The sequence below is a fragment of the Nipponia nippon genome, unplaced genomic scaffold, assembly GCF_047370975.1.
Source record: "Nipponia nippon isolate SJK-2023a ecotype South Korea unplaced genomic scaffold, ASM4737097v1 scaffold_2, whole genome shotgun sequence".
NCBI lineage: Eukaryota > Metazoa > Chordata > Aves > Pelecaniformes > Threskiornithidae > Nipponia > Nipponia nippon.
This window is the reverse complement of record NW_028262336.1, coordinates 60,158,540-60,178,949: the sequence shown is the minus strand read 5'-3', so window position 1 is coordinate 60,178,949 and position 20,410 is coordinate 60,158,540. Positions and strand designations below refer to the sequence as shown.

Here is a 20,410-nt window from a genome sequence, read left to right as displayed (position 1 = left end):
TTTTGAATATAATAAAACTGGTACATGGTCTTAGTTTGTCCAGCCAGCCTCAAACGGGTAGAGATTTCATCCTTCTAATTCCTCTCACGTGCCTGCTATTAAGTATCGCAATAAACAGGCCTCTTCATGAAAACTGTGTCAACATATTGAGACAGAATTCCAGATGGATATCATGTTCAGGTTCATAGCAATTACATGTAAGGCAAATATCTAAAACACAGAAGTTTTTATTCAAAAATCTTAACATGCTTAGCAGTGCCCTGTGCTCCTTGTGCTTTTTTTAGGCAAGACAGAGCTTCAATTAACGTGACCATCTCCTCTTACAATCATCTCTTTTGGTCTCATTCCTAAGAAATCCTTCAAGGAAGCCACAGTGCTTTATCTCTCCCTTTGCTTTTGTCAACAACCTCCCTGACTCATTCTGCCACCTGCTGAAAACTAAGTAGTTAAAAGTGACCAGAAATACAAGTCAGGTGTCACAGGGCAAAGTACAGGCAGTTTTCAAAAAGGAAAAACCTAGGCTATGTTAATTTAAAATGTACCAAATTCTGAATGCCTTTAGTCAGAACTGCTGCTGGCTTGTGGACTTCTCTTTAGTGTGACTTCTGTCATCTCTTAGTCATGCCTGAGTTTACGGGTGACAGCAGTATAAATATGATTGACAGTATCTCAGCATTCACTGATCATGTACATGCAAGAATACATTTTAGTGCTAAAATAAGAGGGTCTAATCTGAAAATGGAATGGGCTCATGGCAGAATTTTGAACTTTACTAGCTCTGCAGAAGTAGAATTCTAGGAATAGAGTTTAAAATGTCAGTAGCTGATTTTGCTGTCAGAAGCAAGAACTCTTCTTTTCTATTTTTTATATACAGGAGTTATTTAAAGAAATAACTTTAAAGTTTATCCCACAATAAATGACTGCTGCCTCTTAAAATTCACCACAATTACATAGAGATATTTTTGCAGGATTTTGGAAGCAGTTTTAAATTTTCTTAGCAGTAGAGTTTTGATTATCTGATATTGCTTTACTGTAGCATTTAACAACAGAAGCAGCATGCAAGTCTCAGGTTTCTGCCTTAAGCAAGTCTCTTGTGAAAATGGAAGAAGAGCTTCAAAACATATATTGCGGGAGAGTATATTTCCAAATCTCACACCTACACAAGAACTTTGCATTAAACTAGATGCAGTCAAAGAACGATTAAATCAGCAGTTAACTTACACAGCAGAGAAAGTAGAAAGCATATGTGAAATCTACTAGAAAAATATGTTGGTGTTAACATTATACTTAAGGGATATAAATGTACTTTGGGATCTAGAATGATCAAAGAAATCCCTATTGATGATTAGTGTTTCAATTTTTTGAATGTTTAATTTGGCCTTCCTCAGGGGCTTGCTCCTCAGAGGGTGGATGCTGTGTATTATTTGAAAAGCTCACTGCTTTGCAAGGTTTTACTATGAATACTTAAAAGTGAGGACTTAAAATTACTGGTTGTTTTCTTGAAAGATGTCTGGATTTTACATCTAGTCACTAAGTAAGCAGAATAGCTGGAGTACTTTTTAGCAAATAAACTTGACATGGACTTTAAAATGCTTGACTGTTTTAGGAAGCATCAATATCTCTTTAATAATCTCTCTTTAATTTCCCTTGAAAATCAATTTCTGTTGACCTTGATTTTTAAAAAAACTACAAAATTTATGTTTGATAGGCAAATTTTTAAATACTCAGCTTGAATAAACTCTGAAAAATTGTTCATACGTACTCAGATTACTCAGATATTTTCAGTATGATTCTATCACTGTCCTGTCCGTTCTCTGCTCCAGCTGAGATAATTTCTTGTTCTTTACAGGCTTCCAGCATTCTCTTTTGACCTTTATGCCTTTTCCATATGCCATGGGTAAAGCTGCTGTTTGACAGTTGGTTATTTGTTCCAGCCAAATGTGTGTGATGTCTTTTATATGGTTGTGGAATCCTCCATGATGCTTTCAATAGGGAAGATTTCCAGCATATGATGTTTGTCTGAAACTTTTGTGAGATCTGATATTACTAAACCTTCCTGGATCGTTCTGTGAGATTACCAGTGAAGGGGCTTGCTGGCACTGTGGAGAGCAGCAATGGTTTCAGGGGAGAAAAATGCAGAAATGCAGTTGGAGAGTTGGAGAAAAGTCTGAAGTCGGGAAACTTTCACTAATTTTTTCATACCTGTCAACCAGTAGTCTTTCATGAGCCGTGTATAACCTTCGGATAGGGTTCTTATTTTACATAGTATTCCAATGCAGAAATCTGCATTACTAGATTGCAGCATATGTCTATTCAGAAGTGGAAATCAAAGCTGATGCTGAGTAATATTGTTCTTTCAGTGTTTCTATTACTGTTTATTTTCCTATAATTTATGCTGTCTACAGTTTTCAGTATTCTTTTGTTCTGAAATACAAAAGTAGAATATCAAAACTGTTTATAGGCAAAGAAACTGATTTTTGATTGACAGTAGAAAATTGGATCTTTCAGACTGAAGATACTTTTAGTTTAGTTTGGTAAAACCAAATCATTTGAGTTTTGCTTTGGAAGTGAAAAATGCTTTTTTCTGCTTTTTCTTCTTTTTTTTTTCCCCCTTTTTTCCTTTTTTTCCCCCCTTTCTTTCCCTTTCTTTCCCTTTCTTTCCCTTTCTTTCCCTTGTCTTTTTTATCTTTTTTTTTTTTTTTTCCCTGTTGGCCTATGACCTGAGTTATCTCAGTATCTTCCTGGTTTGAACACACAAATGGTTATCCTCTGAAAATTCTGAAGAATGTGCTGGAGAGGTGGGGTGTTCACTAAGATGTCTCGGTTCATAGATTTACTATGACCTTTGGGTGAGCATTATTGTGCTTAATGTAAACTAGGTTTGAGTAAAATACAGATAAAAGCGCTTGCAGTACCCCAAATGGACTCAGTTAGACATACTAAAATGCATACATGGAAAGATGAAGGAAAAATAGCATCTAGTTTACTTACACCAAGATTAAAACAGGCAGTTTTCTGTGTCTCTGTAGCTGACTCAATACAGATTTTCCTGACTCGCCATCTCTGGGATTTTTTTTTTTTCCTTTTTGTGTAGTTATGTCTCAGGTACGTCCATTGTTCCCTTTTCAGTGGAACATACTAGGGTCTATGGGTATTCTTTTTTAGGTTCCCTCAAGATATATAGATGCTTAATCTTGTTTTGGATTTTATTCATTTTCCCTTTCCCCCCGAATTTATTCTTGATGCTCCCTTAAGTAGAATAAGTGTAATCTCACTCTGCTGGAGATGCAGATACTGGTTTGTTATACCAGGTGTCATTTCCTGCATGCAAATGGTTAATCAGTAGTTTCTTGCCTCAACAAAATGTAGAACTTCCCACTTCTTTAATGATTCTGTCGACAGTCTGTATCCATTGATCCGTATATTTCATAGCATTTCGTCATTTCTATCAAGCACATTTATATTCTGACATATACGTTGGGTGAATTTATAAATCTGACACAGGATTTTGACTGAGGGCAAATATAACACTAATCATCCATCTTGGAGCGAGAGCAAATTTTGGTAATTGATCCCAGACTTCCTTTTTTTTTTTCTTTTAAAAAAAAATGTTATTATAATAGATAGATAAAACTTTCAATTCTTTGTTTAGCTGCAGAGCAAGTGTGAGTCATCCCATTCTGAAATAGAGCTGCTGAGAAAACAACTGGGAGATGAAAGAGCATCTATGAAAAACCTGGAATCTTTGCTTGTGTCCAGTCGTGAGAAAGAATTTCAGTCACAGATAGCAAAGCAAGAAAAAGACTCTGAAATTCAGTTTCTTAAGGAACAGCTTTCTTTAGCAGAAAATAAACTGTGAGTAAATGACCAGGAGACTATCACAGGTTTTTTCATTTTTCCCAAGTGTATATACACACAGATGGTTTTATATCTAGCTGCATTTTCAAATGGCCAATGTACCTTGGTTACTTCAACGGTAGAAGATACCAAAACCCTGCTTCTGATTCCTCAGCTATAACCCTAATAGACTTTTCTGTGTAGTGTTATATTTTACTCCAAAAAACGTTCTTAATCTCAATTGCATGGTATAGCTGCCCTTTTAATTTTGGATAATTATATTTGGTAACATACTTGGAGGATTATAGTTACTATCTAATTAAAGCGTATGGACTTTACAGTGCTGTGCAGAGTCAAGATTTTACTCAGCTCAGAAACAGAGCAGCTCAGCTAGAGTCGGAACTGGATATCACCAAAAGCCAGCTGGGGACTGAGCGCTTTGAAAGGCAAGTATATGTTTTTGTATTGTGCTTCCTGCATCTAATTGGGGTGAAACACAATATAGTACTAAGACTTAGACTTAGACTTAGACTTAGACTTAGACTTAGACTTAGACTTAGACTTAGACTTAGACTTATCAGTAGGATAAACAGCAAAGCTTGGTTTTGCTCTGCTGTACATCTCCTGTGTGTTCGGAGGCTATTCATGTCACTGAATTCAGTCTGTGTAGCCGTTATACGTGCTGTCTAAATTAGTTGTCTAGGTTCCTTTTATAGGCAGTGGAACGAGACAGTGAGATAAACTGCCCTTTAGAATTGCCTGTTTTAGGATGGGATGGGTCACTTTCGGGAAGATGCTCGTCTGTCTTCACTTAGTGATGCTTGATCTATAGTGAGAGTCTAGGTGAGTAGTTGGCTAGACAAGTGATTTATAGACTAGTAGTTGTGCGCTATGAATGGCTACCTTTTGGCTACACCTGTACTAGTGAACTAAACCAGGTCAGAGCATTGACTTGAGAGGTCTACACAACTGTATACTTGTCCATACAGTTTAATTGTTAGTACACACACTGGAATGATTTTAGCCTATACCAACCCGCCTTCTCCCAGGTACTGCTTGGGCCACAGAAGGTACTAGGGATGGTTCCCAAATGGCAGTGTGGCCAAAGTAATTTTTTTGGGGGGTGGGGGGTGGGGGTGGAGGGAGGGGGAAAGGAGTTTAACGATATGTACAAGCTGTTTCATATGGTTTGGCCACAGTACCAGAGAGCAGTCCCTGGCCTGCTTCATGAGTTAGTTTATCTACATAGTCTTGGTGTCTTAAATAGTTTTCTTATCTGTGAAACAACAGTACTTGTCTATTTCATGGATGTATTGAGGATAAAATATTACAGAGTTGGGCATTATTTTCGGTATGTAAAACAGATGGCTAAAAGAAGCTGAGTGATGTGATTACAGCACAGGTTTGAGAATCAGGTGTCTTGTTTAATTGTAGTAAATTACTTTGTTGATACTCCATTCTCTCATAAGTAAGGATGAGGGTTTTGGAGGGGGCATCTCTATACCTGAGGTTAGGTCTTTTAAAGATGGATTTCTTATCTTAAATGTCTCAGTGTATGTTTCAATTGCAAATTTGATTCTCCTTTACCCTGAAGTCATGGCAAAAACTGCAAAAATTTCGGGTTAGATGTGCAAGTCAGTTTAAAAGGTGGCATCATTTGTGCTTCTTCAGCTGCATAGAATATCCACCAGCTCCAGGGCACTTTAGGTAGACTCTAGTCCACTGGCCTTGCCAACTCAAACAGTACAAGAATACCGCAAGCAGCACTGTTCTTACATTGCTGATTTTAGTGATCGGCCTTATGTTGCAGACTTGTGAATAACCTTAAAATTAAGCTCTTCCTGCCTGGCAATTTTTACAATTTTTAGAGTTTAACCTGCAGCAACCATGGCTAGCTTCTGTCTTTCAGGGAAAATAGAGACAAGGGATATGTAGAACTAAATCTGAGTAAAGGAGTAATACAGAGAGAGTCACTAATCTCTCTTTCAGAGAAGTATATGATGAATACCACATCTCCTTTTAAAATAAAACAAAATTAAAAAGCTGACAATCTTAAATAGGAAAAAAAAAAGATGATAATGACGATGAGATCATTTTGATGATTTTAGAAAAGCGTTTAGTCTGACTCTAAAATAATGTTTATTTAGGGAACGTGCTGTACAGGAGCTTCAACGCCAGAATCATACAATCTTGTATCAGTTAAGCCCTATGTTAAGAACATCATCACCTGAACATTCCCATCATCGATCTCCTCATTGGTCTCTGGACTGGTCCCTGGAAGAGTAAGTGGGGGGGATAAAACGCTGCGGGGGGGATAAAAATAAAGGGATGAACTCTAATGTTTCTTGTTGAAATATTGGCCGAATTCCATGGAATTACATTGCTCCAAGAAAAGTTACAAGAAGATTCAGGACCACAATCTTTTGATGATACTTCTTTTATTTTGTTTTATTGAGTTGTATCAAAACTATATGGTTAATAGCAACTACTTGCACCGGGATGCTACAGTCATAAATTCTTAAAACAGTAATAGAAATAATGCTACAGAAAGTCTCTACTTGATTTGCCACCGTATTGTGCAGGTGTAGATGTAAATATTTTCATCTTTCTTACATAAAAGCTCACAACTATCCAGCCTTTCTTCTTCTAGTAGTTTTCAGAATAGTTTTTACTCTGTATATGCGCATTTTTTACAAGAAACATAAATGCATTCTAAAAGTCTTCAAACACTTGTAACCCTGAGGAAGAGCAAGCCCAGCTGTCCTTTCAACAATCAGGGAAATGGAGCCTCCACAATATACAGCTACTCCCCTGTCAGTTTCGGTCTCAGCTTAGTTTCATATTTGGTAGGTGCATGCTTGTTGTGTCACACTTTTTTGGTAGATTGATGGCAGCATGCATTAAAAAAAATTGCCAGTTGAGGGGGGGAAAAATTCTCAATTAATGACTTGGAATAGTTTCTGCTTTTGAGACGGTTATGTACTTCCAAGATGAATTTTGTTAATACTTTGATAACTGAGATTATTACCTTTGGCACTTGATTAATCTTTGTTACCAAAGGCTCCTCTAAGTACATAGGTCCTAAGAATAGGAGACAAGTTTCCTCAGGTCAGTGAGCTGGTGCTGGTGCCCTTAGTAGGAAAACACAGCTGTGCAAGATAGTGATTTTGTAGCTATTGGCAGTCCTTGATAGCAAGTGCGGGGAGTTTTCATTCCTCTGATAGAACTGCGTCCACTCCTTCTTAGCCTGAGTACAGCGTAGCTCTTAAATTTGTTGAAAAATGCATTGTATCATTTGGAATGGTTTCATTTATTTTTAATTACCATAACACTCTTCTATTTTTGATACTGTATAAACAAAAGGGATCAATCCATGTAGTCACCACACTGATACTAACAATTATGGTGCTTTTTCTATTTGTATCACCCCCTTTTCAGGGTGATAGCATTCCTTTCTAATTAGTAAACTTCTGGCTAAATACCAAATCAAGACTAATCTTCTACAAACTAGATTATGAATTTAACTCCTTTCTTGTTTGCTTTTTGGGTTTTGTGGGGTTTGTTTGTTTGTTTGTTTGTTTTTTCTCCTGGCTGGCCTGATGTGGCATGATTTTCTTTTGCACATTCCTGAGTTTACGTATGTCTAAAAATGAAACATGTGAGCTAGGTATAAATACTTTGTTTCCTTAAAATCTTCAGCTGGATTAAGCTAAATCTTTCTCAATTAAATCAGTGTAGCTTTTGAGTGCAAATTAACTCAATTTTTTTCTGCTTAATTACTTTCCATTTTTGAGTGCTCAAGATACTGATACAATTCATAACTTTTTTCCTCATCCAGCTCTTTGTTATACTTTCTTGGCTAAGTGGGAAGAACTAGGGTTGCTCCAGACTTACTTAATTTGTTATTTATACTAAATGGTTTTCATTAAATAATAAAATATACTAAATTTTGTTTTCATTAAAAAAACCTATGCAATAAAAACTGAAACTTTGGCAGTCCGTGCTGTGTTTTTAAAAGCTTAACTGGAAAGAATTTGTCAGGTTTGTGTAGTGTGGTGATACAGCGATGAATAAAATAGCCTGTTTGGTAAGGTTGTCCTGAGATAGAGCAAAGATCTGCATCTGGATCTGTCTGCTTTGTTTAAGAGATTTACATTTGATTTACCGATGTCTAGGTGAGTGCTCTAATGTCCAGAATGCTAAAGTTCTTGATAAATTTTATGTCAAGAACTTTGAGTCTGTATCAAGAAAAAGATGGAATAGTAGAAATGTCTGAAATATTTATGGATGATGAAATAATTTCCCTCCCCGCTAACTCTAGAAAGATTCAGAAAAATTCATTGAGATCATAATGAAAGAAACACCAATGTAAAGTATGGCTTGACAGAGAGTAAAAACAAAAATATTAATGCAAATATTTGGGTGTAATCATCAGCAGAATCACAGAATTAAGACTTTTAAAATAGGTATGTGGGGAATTGATGAAACACAATCTAGGTGTACGTTCCTGTTGGATTTAAAGCAGAATGCTACTAGAAATAATCCTCCGGGAGGTGAATTTTCATTTTTCAATTGCTTGAAGATAACTTACAAGCGATTGAAAAAGATACTGTAGAAACAACTATTCCTTGGTAGAGAGGCTTCTTCCACAGCTAATGTCCGACTGCAGTACATGAAGTATAACGAGATAGCAGTGCTGGAATCACCATTAATACCCTTCCTCCTGTTCAGTGCTATTTTAGCAGACAGACTGTGATGGGAGATGAGGCAGACAGTCACCTTTTTATTTAATTGAGAACGTGATATCAGAAGTCAATTGGACAGTAACTTTTTCTTATTCTTCCATCTTCCTCTCTGTCTTTATTGCACCAGACTCCTTGTTTCAGTAAAGTGAAAAGGATGCGCCTTGTAGTTTGTCTTGCAGACCTAGCGGGAAAGACATTTTCTGTCTGATTTTCTTAAGTGATATGAGTCCAAAGCTTGCCTTTCACTTCAAAGAGCATTATAGCACTTTTGTACAATAAAATCTAATCCTTCAAATGATCTGGATTGACTTGAAGAGACTGGGAAGCCTGCTCAAAGTGCTTTCAGAGTCAAAACCTTAAAATTTTGCCCATGGAAACATCAGAACGCATTGCTGTATTCACTGAACGTGAAACAGATTTCTTTTTCTTTTTCTTTCTATGAATTCTTGTTTCAAGGACTTACAATATTATATTCACGATGGCTTGTGAAGACTCTGCACACCATCTACAGAGAGTTCAAGTTTAATGATCATTTAATTATAATTTTTCCCTGCTGAATGCTAAATTTCATTAAATCTATTTCACAAATGCTTACACAGGTTTTTCATCACTCTCAATGTTGTGCAGTGGGAAGAAATCAGTCCAGATAGCTTCCTCTCCCACCCGTCTCCCAGCTCTTGTGTGGGAGATGGCCCACCTCAGTAAACAGAAAAACACCACAAGTTCCATTGACTTTACTGACAGTGTGCTTTTATATTAAAAGTGTGCATTATTTTAAAAGGCTATCGATATAACTGAAAAAAGGGAAAGAAAATAACAATGTGAAACTTTATTAGGGGAAAGTGTCTATGTTCAGGTGTTATGATTTGGATGTATTGTTGCTGAACTATGTCAGTATTATGCTTGAGAGAATGCTGTGCCATCCCAAGATAGGAAGAGCTTGGGGTTTTTTTTCCCCCCCTTCAAAACTGACTGACTTATTAATTTGGATAAGATAAGATAGTAATGCCAGCAGATACCAGTGTTTCGATATCCATCTATGAACGTATGTATTTTTTTTTATGTTTCCATACACACTGGAGGTGTGTTCCAACTTCTAAGAATTTCATTAAAACTGCATGAAGTTTCTACTTAGAGTTCTTGAATATGAGTGAGTACTGTTTGGTGATAGTTATTGGCACTTAAACTTGCTCAGAATTTCTGCACTTTATGTCATAACATTTGTCTACGTTCTATATTCTCACACTTTAAATGCAAGAGAAAATGTAAAATTCTCTCCTGTAAATCATCTGGGAAATCTGTACTTCTGCATTTGGAAATAGAGAAGTAATTCCTGTTTAATTCATTTAAATTATCCATTTTTTTAATAGATTCATCCTTCTTGCTATCTTCATAAAAGAATTTTTAAAAAGGTCTCCAGTTTATTTTTGAAAGCAAAGGCATGTTGGTCATGGTAATGGTTTAAACGTACATCTTGCATATATGTTCCTTCATATGAATTTGGTTTGTGATAACCTGACTACTAAATATTAACATTCATATTTGAGTAATGATTAAAGGGAGCATAACCCATATGAATGCTCCTGCCTTTTAAAACCTGTTGATATGAGCTGTAGATATGATTCTAAGTTACTTTTTAGGAACAGGTAAAAAAAGCTTGTAAAAGTATTTTTTTGATGAATAATGTAAAAAAAAAAAAAAATATATATATATATATACCTGTAGCATAAATTCTAGGATTATCTTCCATAAGAGCAGCAATATTTTTCAGTGCAGGTGACTTGATTTTAATTTGTAGGTCCTGATTCTTCATTCTTTATTTGGGGGACAGCCACAGAAGTCATTTCAGCAATCACCAGTGTTAATGGGAATACTTGCAAGTAATAAAGACTTGCAAGTAATAATGATATTAACCATTTCGACATTGTGCCGTTATTAAAAGGCGTATTGTATACTTTTCCCAGATGAGAGAAGGTGATCATCTCATCATCCCAGGAGATGAAAGTGGTTTGTTGTTTTGCAATCATATTGCCATATTGATTTTTTTAGAAGATGATAACAAAAAAAGTTTGAGAAATGTGATTTTAGTCTATAAAACTAATACCCTATCATTTAGAAAACGAGAAGGAGAGATTAGATAAACATAAAGCAGATGAAACTGAGTTTTGGGGAGTGGATATACTGTGCAGAGGCCCATGTCCTAAGATGTAATTCCTTAGTTGCAATAATGATAGCTTTTCCATATATATCATCAGGTCATGGATGCGGCTAAAGGAATTTTTTTCAGTGGTGATGGGATATAGACTTCAAGTGACTTCTGACAGCAATTAATTGCTATGCAATTATTGATGGTTAAAAAGAAAAAAAAATCATTCAAGTGAGTATATTCAGAGAGCATTATCACTGTAGTGGCAACCGCCCTACATCTGACCTAACACAAAGTCAAAAACTGAAAGAAAGAAAAAAATGAAAGAATTAATTGAATTTGCTGAAGTTTGCAAACAGTACCTTTTAGTTTGACAAAAAAAGCTGCTTGTTGCCAATGTCTGTAGTAATAGCTCAAGAGGACTTGAACAGTGTTTGTTGGCTGGGAATTGTATGTATTGCTCCAATAGTATATTCTAAAAACCTTCAGACCATTGCTGAATATGAAACTTTGCTTCATCCTTAAGTAAAGATAGATAATGAGCTCAAACAAACTATGTATAGTTCTTCACTTTTGGTTGCAAACTCTCTAATCTGTAACACACCTTAATTTTTTCAAAACCCAGGAAGTACTATTGAATATGCCCAAACTGAAATGTGTGATAGTACCTATTTCCTCATAATGTGGGTTACTCATGGTAGGGTGATTTTCTTGTTGCTGCTTTATTATAGTATTTCGGTTGGAAAGAAAAATACACCAAAAATCTATTTATCATTTGTTTGCATTTGTGTCACTTATTTGCAACTGTGAACAATGCTATACTTGATTTTTATACTTTTTTTAAATTGCCTTTCACCACAATATTTTTACACAGGCAAATCTGAAAATACAATTTGTGGTTTTGTATGAAATAAGAGCATGTTAAACCTGTTCTCAGCTACTCTGTGATCATCTAAAATTATCTGTTTTGCATAACAAAGAATCCTATAGTATTTTTAAAAGTATTCATGCTCTTCTGCAGCAATATTTTCCTAATTTCTAGCCACTGGTTATGGAGTTGTTTCCAGCTGATTTTGCTTACCCATGGCAACGGAAACTGTCACCATTAATCAGCAGAAGGTATTTTACTTGAGCATAACTGGTTTACAGGGTTTGTGTTCAAAGAATTCAGTGCCGCTGGTATCATCCCTCCTTAGTCTCTGTTTCTTCATCCTAGAAGAAACAGGAGCTACTACGCATGCAGAACAGTATCTCCATTACCAGTGTAGTCCCACCAAGAAGGAAGAATGCATTCTGTGTTGCTGGGTAGAAGTATTTCACTGCTTTTCGTAAAATCTATGCATGCAACATTTCAGCAGCATTTGGAACCATGTATCTGTGTGATTTACCCTGCTGTTTCCACTCAAAGAAAACCAGATTTTTTTTTTCCTTTCAGTCACTAATAAAGCTTGAACTTTAGCAACATGTAAGCAGAGTTATGATTCTGCTGTCAGTGTTAAAGCAAGTGGTTGTAGTCTTTGACCAGGAGGAATGCTCATGGTGTGGGGTACTCTTTGGTAGTACTAGAGCTGAATTTTTTATTTTACACCCCCTCCCCACTTTCTTCTGAGAACAACTAATCCAGTTGGTATCAGTAGAGGCTGTAGAATATGAAATTGGCACATGGCTTTCAATATCAGATACGCTTTAGCAGCTCTTGCTTTTGTATATTTATTTAATCTCACTTTGATATTAGCAGATCTTAAATGATACAATAGAATGCATATAAAGTCAGTATATATGGGATATTTAACTAGTTCGTTTGCATTAGCTCCTCTTTCCACGTCTTAGTGATTTCAGTATGAATAGCCTTGCAACAAGGAATACAAGTTGTTTTACTGATACAGACTGGAGTGTCTGTAAAGAAGTGTCATCTTTCACTAAAAGAAGCAAGAGGTTTTTTTAATGTATCTTGCACTCTTCATGATCTTTCCTCTGATCCACTGAACCTTCATACCACTTTCCAGCAGAGGGAGTATGTGAAATGAAGATGAAGGAATCATACAGAGCTTTGCAGTATTAACATGCAGAGTTACCCGAACACGTGGAAAGGTATTTCACAGTTGGGTTTACGTTTTGGACGCTTCCCACACAGAAGAAAAATAGTTTGATAAGATGGATAAAATTTCCATGTGACTTGACTTGGATTGACCATGTCAAAACATATATCCTCATTTCATGACATTGATCAGATTTTTTTATTAATAAACTTTGAAGAAACAGAGTTGGCTTATAATTAATCATTAAGTATAAGACATGGCCTGAAATGATGTTTCCATCCAATGGATTTTTTTGACCTGACTCCCTAATATATTGTAATTCGATTTTTCTCTAGGCTGTCCCACATTTGACTTTTGTTAAAATCCGTGAAGCAGTTTAATCATTTATTTCAGCAGATGCAAAAGTCCAAGCTTAGTTTTAAGTTTCCTAGCTTGTGCTTCTCATCTACATTGTATTTTCAGTGGTTTTATTTCCTGAGGTGGGAGAAGAACAAAGATTTTTTTTTCTCTTGAATGCAGCCTACACCCAAGCAATTATATAGAGTACACAAAGCAGAAAACTTCTTTGTTGTCAGAGCTGCACTGCAACCTAGCAGGTGAACAACGTGCTTCTCAGATTTGCTTTACACAAGGGTATGTCTTTCCTGCACATGGTAATATTTTATAAAATCACTGTTGCCAGAATAGCATACTCATTTTAAAAACAATGCTACTTAAGAGAAATAAAACCTATAACTGAATTTCTTTTTTGACCCACAGTGGCTGCTCTAGAAGTAATGTTGAAATGATTTCTCATTTTAAGACTGAGTGAGTGTGCGCCAGTTTTCCATTTTCTTTTCTGCTCCCCTTACCACTGCCGTAAGAAACAAACAAGCTCCACAGCGTTTTTCGTTCTAACATTTCTACCTTGGACTGCAAGACAACGTAGTGTGGTATTTCTTCTTTTTTCAGGCAACACCTGTGTTTTCTATGCAAAACTGCTGTCCTCAGACTCACTGACTTCACACCAGAGAGATTGTCTGTAGAGACATAGATGCTGTGTGCTGAAACTAGAACTCACAAGTCTGAGAGAAATTCATTGAGACAGATAGATGCCAAAGTGGGAAACTGCTCCATTGATGTTATTTTTGTCAAGCCTTCCAGCCAGTTCCTCCAGCCTTCCTTTCTCGCCTCTTGCATGGAAAACAAGCTTGACATACACCCTTTGAGTACCCAAATGTACTGCTATTCGCAGCTGCAAGCAACGTCAGCTAGAGCCTTTCACTCCGATACCACTGGGAGGATCTTGACCGATTTTTAATTTGGGTCTGATCTGCTTTCAGCAGATGTACCTACTGACTGTGGCTACCTGCTGCGGTTACCCCGCCGCCTCCAGCAGTCTTTAACTCGCTTGAGGAAAAACCTGGAGAGGGCCAGTCGCTACCTTAAACCACGAAGGGTGGGCGAAGGGGAGAAGCGCCAAGGCAAAGCTCTAGTGGCGAGACGGCTCTTTGACAGGTGCTGGCCCGCTCTCTGCTCCTCAGCTCCGTGTTCCTCGGGGGCCCGTCGGGGTCACTGTCACAGAACCATGCCATCGTTTAGGCTGGAAAAGACCTTTAAGCTCCCCGCGGGGGCCCGGGCTGCCCCGGCTGCCGCGCCCTTTCCCTCAGCGCCGCACCCCGCCCGCCGGCTCCCCGGGCAGCGCCGCCGGCTCGCCTCGCCTTTGGCCCCGCGGCTGCGGGCGGGCCCTGCGCTGCAGGTGGCTGCCGGGCCCGCCGGGCCGGGCGGGGAGGAGGGAGGCAGGGCTGCGGGCAGGTGGCTGCAGGTCAGCGGCTCTGGCGCGGCGCGCTCGGATGGGCCGGTGCCGCCTGACTCACTCCCCGCCGCCTCCCGGGCGCTGCCGGCCGCGGGCACCGCTCTCCTGCCGCCTGCGGGCTGCCGGTGCCCCGGGCTGCGCCACGGCCGGCGGCGGAGGGCTGCCGCCGCGCTTCTCCCGCGGGCCGCAGGTGAGTGAAGGCAGCGCGGAGCCCCTGGCGGAGCCCCGCCGGCGGCGGCTGTCAGTCCCCGCCGAGCGCCGGGCGAGCAGGTCGCCGCGGAGCGGCGGGAGGCCTCGGCGGCTCTGCCGCTCCCCGCCCCGGACACCTGCGCCAGGAAACCGGCCAGCCCGCCCGCGGGGCTGCCCGCGGCCCCCGCGCCTCCGCCCGCCCGCCGGGAGCCCCCTTCCCCTCAGCCCGCCCGCCCCGGGATTTCGCCGCCCGCCTCAGCCTGCCGGGGGCGGCGCAGGGGGCGAGGGCGGCCCCGCGCGCCGGCTGCCTCCTGCCCAGCGGCGGGCCGCCGTCGGGGCCCTGGTGGCCGCGGGCGGCGGAGCGGTGCGGTGGCGGGGGGGAGGCCGGCCTTCGCCGAGGGCGCGGGAAGAAGGGCTCTGTTTCCCGCTGTGCCCTCCCGCGCCTGCTTTTCAGAGAGTGTAGCGAAGGGAGACGCTTAATCTGAACCAGAACAGGCGTTGAATTGGGGCTGGCGGCACGCCGCGGGCAGGCAGGGGCGCTGGTTTCCAGGTACGCAAAGGGCTCCTTCGCCATCGGCCTGGCGAGGTTTGTCACAGGCGTGACTGAGGCTGGGGTGCGCCGGGCCTGCGCGGCCACCGGCCCGGCACCGCTGGGGCAGGCCGAGGCGGCTGGCGGGCGGGTGTCCTGCCCCGAGAGGCGGCGGCTTTCCCTCTCCCCTTCCTCAGGCGTCTCCCAAAATGCCGACCGATCCGTCTATGGCCTGGGATTATCCTTAAACGTTGTGGCTTCTTCCCCGCTCTAAGGTGTTTCGGGACGCGAGACCTGAAATATCACCTGAAGTATCTCCTCATTGTATTGGCTTCTATTGACAAACTTTACTGTCAATAGTATATTGACTGTATTGAATTGTAATTGCCACTGGTAGATCTTAGGTCACTATATGGGAATGTCTTCAAATAAAAAAGCTTTCAGAGTACAATGAAATTTGTTTTAGTTGTGAAGACATCATCCTGCCAGTTTTGCCATACAATTAACTGAAAAAAACTGTATGTTTAATACCGATATAAATACTACTTATTTGCATATTTTCACACTAGTTAAAAGACTACTTTTTTTCTCTAGCTAGTTTAATTGTGTTTAATTTGCATAAAATCATGCATGGCTTAGGTTTTATATGCATGTAAATACCAAAGCAGTATAAATATCAGCTAGAAGTGTGCAGTGGACTATACGTTACATCCTTTGTCTGAAAGTAAATTGTTATTCCAGGTTGCCACACGCAAGATCTTCCAGAAGTTCTTCCTCTTCTTCTGTTTTTCCATTATAAATCTAACATAATGTAATTAGCTCCCATAAATCTTTCTTCAGCTGGATGTCATGTTCTCTACTCAGTGCTGTATATTCTCCTGTATTTGTCATCGTTAAAAAGTTCATTTGCTTTATCGCTCACATATCATTAGCCTCCAAAAATAGTAACCATGCATCAAAGCCTGTTTGATACTGATACAAGGCTGTATATCGTTTTTGCATCAGAGTAATTTCTCATTCCTCGTATCGCCGTGCCAATAAACACTCGGGCTCCAGTCCTTTTCCATGCAACGTGATATGGATTGTTTTTATGTAAATTTTAAGTAGAAGCGAGCTCTCATCAGCAGTTTCTACAGGACAAAGATTAGATTACAGAAGGAAAAAATATAACATTATTACTCGCGCTTGCCTTGTAGCTCTTTAATCATTGAAAGAAGGCAGTTTCACAGTAGGAGTTGGCTTATCATTAAAGGAAAGGGAGCAGGTGCATTTAGCTTGATCCAGTGATGAAGTAAGAACTTTCTGTGGTTGTAGTGATGGGTAATTAATTTGTCTATGTACAGATGTCAGAGTTTGTAGACAGTAGAAGGTCTTGTTTCTTTGCTTGCACAGTGACCTTGCGAACTTTATTTCTACTGTGTTTTTAATTAAAAATGTTTTCTTTACCATGAAGTATGCTTGTGGATATATATAGTTTGATTCTTCTCTTGTAAAAAAACAAATGTAACCTGTGCAGTAGCGGCTGCGGTAGTGTTGCTTCTAAGGTAGCGCACGGGAATATGAGTACCTTCTGCCTGCCACTGAGCTCTCCAGAGAGAAGGGCTCTGCTCATGTGCGGCCTGTAGCAGTACTGACAACCTCTGCTATCCCTTCGTGCAGGACATTTACAGCTGTAAGTTACGTGGCTGGCAGATTCGGTATTCATAGTCATGATGGAAGAGTACCAAAGAGGAGGAAAGAAAGAGCTCCGTAATAGCAGGGACTGGCACTGAACTGTTACCGAGGAACTGAAAATATGGTTAAATTATGGAAATGTCTCAGGCAAATATTTATCACAGTAGCAAAGCTACATTTCAGATTCAGCTGTACTAAAGTGAGATCATCAATGTCCAATTGCACCGAGACAAGTTCTCCCTGTGTTTGTGCGAAGATGTAATAAACGGCCATCGCCTTGTAGAGCATCTGGCCGTTCCACTCTTGGTTTCAGAGGTGCATTGCCAGCACAACCAGTCTCTGACTGGGGCGCTGGTTGTGGATCAGGACCCTGCAGAGCACTCACTGTGCAGAAAGAAAAGGTGTCTCCTAAGTTTGTTTTTACTAGTGTCACAGATCTCTTGTCCAGTGCCCTGCACAGCTGGAGTGCATCAGTTCTCGCGCCCTCCGAGGTCTTGCTTCTTAACAGCAAGCACTGGCTTTGGCTCATTAAACGTAGTATATATCCAGCAATGGACACTTCATTTATCTTTATGTTTTCAGGTGCCTACAAGTGCCTTTCTGAGACTGTAGGTGCCGATCAACTGAATGTGCCTGGTTTGTATCAGTCTGAAATACTAAAGGACATCCATTTGAACATGGAAATCTTTGTTGGAAGGCACTAGAACGAAGGCTGTACATGCTAGGATTGTAACACACTCATATAGAAAAAGCTACTTCATTTCCCAGCTTTGCGTACTCTGCAAGAGAGTTAACAATCACAGGAGAGATGGAAATTCAATCAGAAACCACTAAAATGTAATGTGTCCAAGGTATTAACCATAGAGTCCTCTCTTACTAGGAGATTTATGGTTCTGTATTATTAAAGAGGAAAGAGAGGCTATGCAAAAAGGTCAAGGAAGGAGACCATTTAGTTAACCATTTTGTTTAGTGAAATATCCATTCGTGGGCAAAATTGTCCCTTAAGGAAGACGGCTTTATCTGTACCGAAGCATTTCTGTGGATTGCTACTCATCCTGAAATCAGCAGAACTCCCTCAAAATTATGTTTCTCCATCCTTCAGCTTTGGGTTTGATAAGGTCGGGTCCTCTCAGTTTATGTTTTTGAATCAGCAAATACTGGCACAAGTCCCTCCCCAGTGCCGCCTCAGTGTAGTACTGCAGCCTCTCTCACTCCATCACCCCACGTGAAGAGGGCTAAGCTAAGATATGCTCACTAAATGTTTGTGATCTCATGTAGTCATTAATGGAAAGATCTTTCAAATTCAGTATCAAATTAGGCTAATATTTTGCAGGTAGATGTGGATAAAACAAAGTGCAATGTAAGAGGCAAGGGGGTCTTTGGCTGCTCTGAAATACATTTAAAATGGAAGGTTTTAAAATTAAATATAAAAGTGAACAATGCAATCAGTACAGTAATTCTGGAGTACTTTAATTTTTGGTGTCTATAAAGTGTCAACATTGCGCGTTGTAGAATTCCGAGTGTAAAATGCCTACCTCTGTTTGATGAGTTACAACAGGGTGAAAACTAAAAATCTTGGCAGTTCGAAAACAAGCAATTGGATCTGTCGGCACCTGCAAAAATACAGACAGCAGTCTAGGAATATAGCATAAATGGATTAGTAGATGTTTCTGCAAAACCAATCAACAGCATTGTTTTTAATGAAGCTGAGACTTAAATAATCATTGTCTTGATTTCAAGGGTAACACCTCTTTCAAGTCCCGCTACTCCTGGTGCCCATGTTCTGTATAGCCTCAGCTGGAGCCAACAAAATTCCTCTTGGCAGTAGTAGCTTGTCCAGTAGTTGTAGGAATTTAACTAACAGAAAACTGCTTTACAGCCCTTTAAACAGCAGATGGTGCATCTACCTTATTAGAGCATGTTTGAAATGTACCTTGGGAGCAAGTTTCACTGTATGCATTGGTGATGCCATGAATTCTGACAATTTTTGAAGTAATTCAAGAGGAAAATTGAAGCGATGACTTCGAGAAATATGCATCAAAACAGGTGTAAGAGAGACGGTAGGATTGTTTGTCACCATTGACTCTTGAAAGAGTCTAGTGAAGTGTAATTACAAGAGTATTTACTTAGGGCAAACAGTTTTTTAGGCTGTCTGTTGGTGTTCAAAGAGAATGAGATAAAACAGGACACTGATTTCTTTGGTATTTCTTCCAGTACATTTTGTTTCCCAGAATTCTCAGGCCCACAGTTCTCCGTGCTCTCGGCTGCTTCAGAGCAGACTTCGTCGGTCAGCCCTGGGAGTGTGGGAAACCCACGTGTGTACAAGGTGGTACGTGCTTTTGGTGGTGTCCTCTACCAGCCGGTTTTCCGATGAAGTCTGTTGCTAAGCTAAGACAGAAGTAGCTTTAAAAAGAAACCTCCAAGGAAGACATCTTGACTGTACTGAAGTACAGCTTTTTCTTTTATGGCTACACTTACGGGTTTAGGTATGATGTGCAAGTCTGAATTTACAAGGGAGACGCATTCTTGAGAGTACACAGCGTTCTAAAAAGTGCTTCAGCTTGCACTGCTAAGCTAAAGTCTCCATAAACAGTTTATTTTATTCTATGGATAAAAATACACAATAGTTCTGCTTTTTTAAACAGCAAAAGAGTTTGGGGGTTTTTTTTGAAAGTCAATTTATTTTGAATGGCGTTGTTTAATATTGCCTCCCGGAAAAGCTAAAAACTCGGTGTGCTTTGGTTTTTTTTTATCTGTAGCACATGAAGGTACTGCGCAGGGGAGGCAAGTTGCAGTTTTACCCCTTTGTATCAAAAAATGATAAGCGAGATGGGAAGATTACCCAGTTTCTCTTTCTCCGTGTCATTCTTCTTTTATCACATCAGCTTTGGCAACTCTGCTATTTAAAGAAAAATAGAATAACAAAGGAACAGCTTCATCTTCTAACTCATTGTCTAATACAATGCTATCAACTGCCTGTATTTTAGAATTAGGGTTTTATTTGATTCTATACTTGATTTCTTTCCTTCTTAGTGGAAAATATTCTAGAACTGAAGAAAGAAGCGATAAATACAATATATATAACATGGAGCTTAAAGAAGGACTCAGATATGTAGATAAAAGGGCACTGTGTGCCATCAAAATTAGTAACTCCTGAAATCTTACGGTTGTGACATTCTTTCCTTAATGCTGGAATCAGTATCGCTAAGCTTTTTACAAGGTGTTAGGGGTTTGGGCAGAAGCGGGGGCTGCACTGCATCAGCTGAGCATGGAAAGAGGCAAGAGAGACATAGATATTGGGGCAAATTGGAGGTTAGGGAGGTACAGACATGCTGTCTGTCCTTCTAACCACTTCCACTCCTGGAAGAAGAATGAACTGCTAATTTCTGTAGCTACGGGCCTTCTGAGTTGGTATAGTGTTTAATGCATCACTGCTGAGTTGACAGTTTCATAGGT

At 39.8% G+C, this 20,410-nt stretch overlaps 2 protein-coding genes across 3 annotated transcripts in view; both read left to right on the top strand.

Moving 5' to 3' along the window:
• The window catches only part of TSGA10 (testis specific 10), a 28,642-nt gene extending 22,519 nt beyond the window's left edge, over window positions 1-6,123 (top strand). Inside the window, exons 15-17 of the mRNA XM_087759258.1 lie at window positions 3,653-3,855; window positions 4,179-4,283; window positions 5,985-6,123. Of these exons, the coding sequence (XP_087615384.1) occupies window positions 3,653-3,855; window positions 4,179-4,283; window positions 5,985-6,123 (447 nt within the window). The remainder of the gene's footprint in view (window positions 1-3,652; window positions 3,856-4,178; window positions 4,284-5,984) is intronic.
• Window positions 6,124-14,561: 8,438 nt separating this feature from the next.
• Window positions 14,562-20,410, top strand: part of CRACDL (CRACD like) — a 74,618-nt gene continuing 68,769 nt past the window's right edge. Inside the window, exon 1 of one of the 2 annotated variants that reach the window (XM_087757861.1) lies at window positions 14,562-14,752. The gene's annotated coding sequence lies outside the window, so the exon portion shown is untranslated. Of the gene's footprint in view, window positions 14,753-15,170; window positions 15,302-20,410 lie in introns of those variants that run through there. The other variant, XM_087757863.1, reaches the window with a different exon arrangement.